This window comes from Cibotium barometz, chromosome 9 (genome assembly GCF_041138505.1).
Source record: "Cibotium barometz isolate CiBa-2024 chromosome 9, ASM4113850v1, whole genome shotgun sequence".
Taxonomy (NCBI): Eukaryota; Viridiplantae; Streptophyta; class Polypodiopsida; order Cyatheales; family Cibotiaceae; genus Cibotium; species Cibotium barometz.
Window position 1 is genome coordinate 3,976,736 of NC_141054.1, and position 7,250 is coordinate 3,983,985.

The 7,250-nt window shown below is 46.1% G+C and overlaps 2 protein-coding genes across 5 annotated transcripts; both read right to left on the reverse strand.

Annotated features, from left to right (window-relative positions):
* Nucleotides 1–438: 438 nt before the first annotated feature.
* Nucleotides 439–2,425, reverse strand: LOC147635175 (uncharacterized). 4 transcript variants are annotated; one of them, XM_086802370.1, is made up of 3 exons: nt 2,126–2,425; nt 805–857; nt 439–680 (listed from the first exon to the last, which is right to left on the reverse strand). In XM_086802370.1, the coding sequence occupies exons 1-3, from the start codon at nt 2,423–2,425 to the stop codon at nt 581–583; spliced, it is 453 nt and encodes a 150-aa protein (XP_086658496.1). In that variant the 3' UTR covers nt 439–580. The 4 variants fall into 4 exon arrangements, with proteins under 4 accessions (XP_086658496.1, XP_086658497.1, XP_086658499.1 ...); XM_086802371.1 differs by lacking the exon at nt 805–857; XM_086802373.1 differs by lacking the exons at nt 439–680; nt 805–857 and adding an exon at nt 1,622–1,864 and having other exon boundaries at nt 2,126–2,291.
* Nucleotides 2,426–3,476: 1,051 nt separating this feature from the next.
* On the reverse strand, nt 3,477–6,083 carry LOC147635176 (pentatricopeptide repeat-containing protein At3g09040, mitochondrial-like). Its single transcript, XM_086803252.1, has one exon. The coding sequence runs from the start codon at nt 6,081–6,083 to the stop codon at nt 3,477–3,479; it is 2,607 nt and encodes an 868-aa protein (XP_086659378.1).
* Between the last annotated feature and the right edge of the window lie 1,167 nt (nt 6,084–7,250).

Consider the following 7,250-nt stretch of genomic DNA (forward strand, 5'->3'; position numbering starts at 1 on the left):
GTAGAGAGCAAAACACAGATGAAAGAGAGAGAGAGAGAGAGAGAGAGAGAGAGAGAGAGAAGCTATGTAACTCTGTTACATACACCAAAGAAAATCCCAGAATGACAAGTGAGAAGTGCGGGGGCAAGGGGGCCATTTTATATGGCCCCAAGCTGCTGGTCGGCCAGCCTAAAACAGGTCGACATCAGCACAACCAGCCTTGGAATGTCCACGACCAGCAAATGAAGCAGTCGGCCAGGTGCCTGCAGTCAACCAAGACACCTGACCAGGTCGGGTATCAAAACAGCAGTTGGCCAGCTTCTAAGGACAGCCGACAGCCCTCCACACCTCAGGAAAAAAAGGGAAAATACATGGAGAGTGAGGAAAAATGGGAAAACACTACAGGGCAGGCACACCCACAACATAGGCACTGGTATAGTCAACAGACAGGAGATGACTGCTATAACAAGAAAGCCCCGTTATAGATTATATAGATGCAAATAGTGTGACATAAATACCAGCACTGGACAGATAATAATAGTAGTAAATAGCTTGATAGAAATGGGGTTAGAGCTATTACTATTTACATATACTCTTGGTATTAGGAGTATATATTTTGGCATAAATTAGTTGGGTTAATATGTCCACTCTGTTGGAAGGCTTCTTGAAGAGAGCATGAAGGAGGGTGTAGGGAGGGAGACCTGCCCAGAACATACAAAAACATTTTAGTTTTTATTTACAACCGCCTACCTTAATCTGAGAACTAATCACGATTAACTACGCTTAAAACATGTTTTAGGGAAGCTTGGGAAGCTCATTACTGACCTGGTTTTGCTCTTTGTTTCTTGCCCTCCCCCTCTAATCGCTGCTGATGACTCCTGTCGACGAAGATGAGCATTTGTGAGTACAAGAGCATGCTGAGAACAAACTACCGCCCTTGCTCTCCCGTTTCTCCAACCTGGTACTTTAGAGAGAGCTCCATCACCACCAATAGGAGAAAGAGAATAAGGGGATTCAAGCTTCGGATTGGAGCCAACTCTGCTGTCTTGAATGTTCTCCCATTACTAAAGAATCAAAACACGTTTATACATAGGGGCAACAATAGAGTGGATGACCAAGTGAAATGATTTTTTTTTTAAAGAAGTGCGTACAATTTCTCTTTCTTTTTTTTTTACCTGTTATACGAAGGTTCCATTTAGGACTCATTAAATTAATCTATCTAATGGCATTGTACAAAGGTTCCATTAACCCTCATTGAATTAATTTATCTTATGCCGTACTGCATTCGTATTGGGATAAAATTATTATGCATCTTTGCTTTTTTGCCCAAAAGCGTGATTCATAGTCTCCACTGTTGAACTGCTCCCATTTTCATTGAATTATTGGCATATGCCTATGAAGTGAAAAGTTGATGTTAATGGGGAGGAAAAAAATTATTTATAAATTATACATGGCATCTCGACTGCGTGGCCAAATAGAAACATTCTCTCGAGGATTCAGTATAGCACTGCCTTTTAAACCCGGAGGATTAGTTATCTGTCCCAGAAGCAAATATGATTTAGTGCTTGCTAAGCAGCTTCGTTAGCCAAGCGCATGCATCTTGATGAGCCAACACCCATGGAAAGTATGGTAAAAGCATGAAGCTGCAAGCTGTTCTTTTTTTTTTTGATTATAATATATTTAAGCTAATCAATTCTCTGAATGATTTGTCTAGAAGGTAAATCTACACATGTAGTTGATGAAGAAGCTGTGCCTACATTAGTACATGATCAGCAGCTATATTTGCCTTTTTTGTTGAGATTTTCGGTGAACTCGTTTGGTGTGGCGATGGGCATCAGCAGCCAATCCATGGTGTGGCGGGGCCTCACCCAAGTTATTTCTAAGTCTGCACATAACACCCACTGCAATTGGACCATCACTTTGGGACCATCACTTTGCTAGTCACCTGCATTTTGTATGCTCTCAAGCTTCTTTATTACCCCCAGGTGATTAATCATCTATTCACTTGATCATTTCCTTGTTTTACAGATGATTAAGCCTAGTGTATGCTAACATTCATATCATTTATGACACAATGATCAATTCATACAGTTGAGGTTAGCCTGTGCTAATCAAAGGTAATTAGTAGGGTGATCAAACCACTCACTTGTTTTATTAGCAGTTTGCAATGCAATATCGAGCTTGGATAGCCACCAGCGGAACGGTGACAGTGCCCAAGACTGCGCCGCAGAAGCAAATTCTCTAGACTTCTCTGCTTCTTTCTCATCTCCATCATCATCTTCTTCGCCCTCTGTTGCTTCATGGTGGTCCATAGCAACCTCTTACACAGACCAGTACCATGTCTCCACTGCCATCTCACTAGCCACACAGACCTCTGTGCCTTCCCCTTCTTCACCTGTGTCTTTGTTGAAGAAATCAGACATCCTGTCCCTCCTCCTGTCCTCATTGGGCTCCAAAGCACTTACTGTCGATGCAAGGGGCATGTTTTTCGTCTTCACCTCCGACGATGTACCTGTGGATGGGAAGGAAAACAATGTGTTTCCTCTATTTGCCTTCCTGCGGGAAGGGGGCCGAAGATTCTCCACAGGGCCTCCGACATAGCCTCAACCCCTCTCTCCACCTCCTTCCCCCTTGGCAATCCTCACAATGGTGGCAATGTGTCGGGTATAGCTAAAGCCCACACTGAGCTTCTCAAAAAACAGACTGCACCTCGAAGGCAGCAAGCTGATGATGCAGCACACCATCGTCAAAATGCTGGGATTGTTTAAAGCACACAAAACACCCGCTCATTCAGACTTACCATGGTAGTAATCACTGCTCGCCCCAGCAGCTCTCATTGGAAAGACACAGCAGACCTTTACCTGTGAGACCAGAAGGCAAGGGGGGCCTCCAAGGTGCCCAAGCCCTTTGCAGCATTCGGCTCCTTCAGGTAGAAACATCAAGATGTGTTTGGCTTAATCATGCCCGCAACGGTCTCTATTGAAGCTCCAGCTATTGATTTTTGCACCTGTGGCTACCATGACTCCAGCCCGCCTTCTCCGACCACTCGTAACCTCAGGCTACCTTTTGCGTGGATTGGAAACCCATCAAAGCAATGTTCCAACGTCTCTCTGTGTCTCTTTAATGTTTCAGACTGCGCGTCCTTTTGAATTCAAAATTCAAATTCCCAAGGCTAGTCTAGGAGGAGAATCAAGAGATGCCTAAGAAGTTAGACACGTGGCCGCACTAAAAGTCACCATGTGTTCCCCAGTTAGATATAGAAACAAGATAATCACGATCCTGCAATGTGGCACACTTAACAATACTTATTATTTGGCACGCATTCTCTCATATATCAACAGGTACAGCTCCCTTCCTGATTTTAGGTACAGCCCAACTGGCATTGCAAGGACAATGTCTTTCTTCCCCTACATCCGCCTCATCTGACTCTCTGCTCGCTTCCTTCAGACTACTGTGTTGCCGTCACCGCATCCTCCCACAAGCTACATCCATCTCATCTAACTCTCAGACCACTGTGTTGCCTTCATTGCATCCTCCCACAAGCTGAAGTCTGAATAGATATTTACCATCAAAACATATGCTGCTGCTGCTGCTTGATTCTGAAGCCTTGTGGCCGATTCAAAAGCTTGTCTGCCAAGGTCTATGCTACCAGATTTTCGGCATGCACCCAGCACAGCACTCCATGTCACAAGATTGGGTTGGCAAGGCAATCTCTCCACCACTGCAATGGCCTCATCGAGTTGGCCTGCACGCCCAAGGATATCAACCATACAATTATGGTGCTGAGTGGTCAAATTCACACAGCACTCTTGGTTCACAGCCTGAAAAAATATCTGCCCCTCATCAACAAGACCTTCATGACTGCAAACAGTAAGGACACTAAGAAGGGTGACGCCATTTGGCCAAATGCCTTCATCTCCCATTCTCTCAAACATGTAAAAAACAGGCCTACTCTCCCCTAGGCAGGCATACCCTGCAATTAATGCATTCCATGAAACTATATCTCGTCTTGGCAATTCCTCGAACATATCCTCAGCATCTATAAGCAAGCCACATTTAGCATACATAGCCACCAATGCATTGCCGACTGAAGTATCTTTTTCAAACCCTTCTTTGGCAACTTCAGAGTGTATTTTCCGACCCCTTTGCTCAGCTCCTATGGTGCCACAACCTTTCAAGCTGCAAACAACTGTGACAGCATCCAAAGAGATACCTTCCAGCTGCATGTTTTCCAAACTCATGATCACTTCCTCATCAAGTCCATGTTCAGCATACCCTCCAATAAGTGCAGTCCATGCAGCTACATCAGGCACAGGTAAATGGTTAAACACTTGCTGTGCCTCTGCAAGCAAGCCACATTTGGCATACATATCAGTTAGTGCATTGCCAACTAAAGGATCCATATCAAGTCCCTCTTTGATGATTTGAGAATGGAGATCTTGACCGCCATCTATGATTCCAATGATGCTGCAAGCTTTCAAGCTGCAACTGAATGAAACAGCGTCTGGAGATATACCCTCCAGTCGCATTTGTTCAAAACACTTCAGCACTTCCTCACTATGGCTGTGTTCAGCATATCCTGAAATAAGTGCATTCCAGGATACCACATTTCGAACGGTAAGCTCATCAAATATTTCTTGTGCTTCTGTGAGTAAGCCGCATTTGGCATACAAATCCACTAAACTACTACCAACGTATGGGTCAAAATTAAATCCCTCCTGGGCAATCTCAGCATGCAATTCTCGGCCCCTACCTATGGCCTTTAGGCTGCCACAAGCTTTCAGGCAGAAAATGTAGGTGACTGCATTTGCGGACACGCCCTCCAATTGCATCTTGTTCCAACAGTTCAGGGCTTCCTCACCAAGCCCATGCTGAGCATACCCTGATAAGAGTGCAGTCCATGAGACTACATTTCGAAAGGGCATCTCGTCAAACAATGCATGTGCTTCTCCAAGCAAGTCACACTTACAGTACATATCCACTAATGCATTACCAACAAAAAGATCTGTTTCCAAGCCCTGTTTGACGAGCTGTGTGTGTAAATCTTGGCCCCTTTTAATAGCTCCTATATTGCCACAGCTTTTTAGGATGCATACGTATGTCACCGCATTTGGAGGCATGCCTTCCATTCGCATCTGTTCAAAACAACCCAGCACTTCCTTCCCAAGCCCTTGTTCAGCATAGCATGAAAGCAGTGTGTTCCACAACACTATATCTCGTGGCATCAGCTCATCAAAAACATCCTGTGCTTCCAAAAGAGAGCCACACTTTGCATACATATCCACTAGAGTACTCACTACATACTTTCCTCTTTCAAATCCCTCTTTGGAGACCTCAGCATGTATTTCCCGACCCTTGTTGAGAGCCCCTGTGCTCCCACAAGCTCTCAAGCTGCAAACAAAGGTGACAAGATCTGGATACACACCATCTAGCTGCATCTTTTCCAGACATTTCAGTGCGTCTTCACCAAGACCATGCTCAACATATCCTGAAATGAGTGTAGTCCAAGCAACTGCACTGTGAAATGGAAGTTGTTCAAAAACTTCCTTCGCTTCATTGATTGAGCCACATTTGGCATACATGCCTACCAAGGCACACCCAACAAAAACATCGATTTCAGGCACTCCTTTGGCAATCTCGGCATGTATTTGTCTGCCAATGTCTATGCATTTGAGCATAGCACATGCTTTCAGCAAGGCTATAAAGGTGTATTTATTGGGAGACACGTGATCCCCTTGCATGTCTTGAAACAGCTCCAGAGCATGCTCAGGATCCCCATATTCCATATATCCTTGTATTAGAGACGTCCAAGAGTACTCGTTCCGATTGGCTAACCTATGAAAGGCCCGCTGAGCATCCAACATGCTTCCGCATTCCACAAACAGGGGAACCAGATAGTTTTCAAGCTGGCCATGAGTTTCTAACCCGCTATTGCAAACACGAGCATGCACACACTTGGCATACACTAGCTTCTTATTTTCTCTGCATTCCTGCAAAATGCAAATCAGGCTTTCCACTGAAGGGAACTCTGCCATGCCTTCCGAGGAACGTAATGGCTTAAAAATCTCCAAACCACCAACGGTCTCTGAAACTTGAGCTTGCATGGCTTTTCAGACGTGTGGCATGCTCTGCTAGCTCCACCATGTGGTGTGCGGTACTGTTCGAGATCATCATGGTAGGGAACACAAACTGTGAAATTCCCCCTCTAAGGCCTGGTTCAAAAAACGATGTGTTGTCCAAGTCCGCCAGATTTCCATGAGGTTTTTAGAACCCTAACCCGCTACTCTGCAGTTGTAGTTCCGATTTGCCCATACTTCTCCCTTGTTTTCTCTACCATATTCTTCCCAGGCCGCAACTTTTTCGCCACAAACCCGGCCTGCCTTTCGCTCAATCACTCCTCCGCGTTCTTCGCGCTGGAAGGGTGTCTGCCCTACTACACAGCGGCATGACGTCGTAAGTGTGTGCAAGAGATTTTAACCAAACCCTAAACCCTAAACCGGTTGCTGCAGTGCGTCTCTGTATGTATGTGTTTATATGTTCTCTCAAAAAAAAAAGTGCGTCTCTGCATGTATGTGTGTATCGTGTTTATATGTTCTCTCTCTAACACACCCAAAAAAAAAAGGGTGCCTCTTTGTGTGTATCGTGTTTATATGTTCTTTGTCAAGTCCACAGACACAACCATACACTTGCATCTCTTCTTACACCCATCTCGCATACACTACTCTCTTACTGTGAGGTGGGATTTTTATCCAAAGGGACATGGTGCCTTGAGGGTATGCTAGCCCGCCTCGAATAGTTTGCCTCTATATGGGGAGGAGGTGCAAGGAGAAGCAAAGCAGAGACCCATGGTGGTAGGCACCTTAGGAACGCACTCACGCACTAGGTAGGCACGTTAGGCCTTCCCGGGTGCGAGTGAGGTTCCGTGGGTGCCGAGTGCCCCAGGGGTTGCCCTCCCCGCCTTGACGGTGATCAGGCCGAACGTGGAGTCGGGACCGAAAACGATGGAAAAACGGCCGACAGGTGGATCGGCGACCGTGCCGTGCCAACGGGCCGAGACGCGGCCGGCAGGCCGACGAATCATGGATGGAAGGCAAGACCCGAGACGAGGCCGAGGGAGCCGAGCCGGGCACGAACGCAAGTGATCGGTGAGACCCGCAAGGAAAATGCGCGAGACGCGCTCGACGAGCCGATGGAGCCGAGCTGTGAAGCATGGATCGTGGAAGGCCGCGTGCGGCAAAGGCATCATGGGACCATTTCCGCCGATCTCGTGA

Coding starts and splice junctions, on each gene's coding strand:
- LOC147635175 (XM_086802370.1), bottom strand. CDS start 2,425: ATGAGGACAGGAGGAGGGACAGGATGTCTGATTTCTTCAACAAAGACA. Junction 858..2,125: donor GCAAACTGCTAATAAAACAA/GTGAGTGGTTTG, acceptor CTTCGTCGACAG/GAGTCATCAGCAGCGATTAG. Junction 681..804: donor GAAACAAAGAGCAAAACCAG/GTCAGTAATGAG, acceptor TGTTCTGGGCAG/GTCTCCCTCCCTACACCCTC.
- LOC147635176 (XM_086803252.1), bottom strand. CDS start 6,083: ATGCAAGCTCAAGTTTCAGAGACCGTTGGTGGTTTGGAGATTTTTAAG.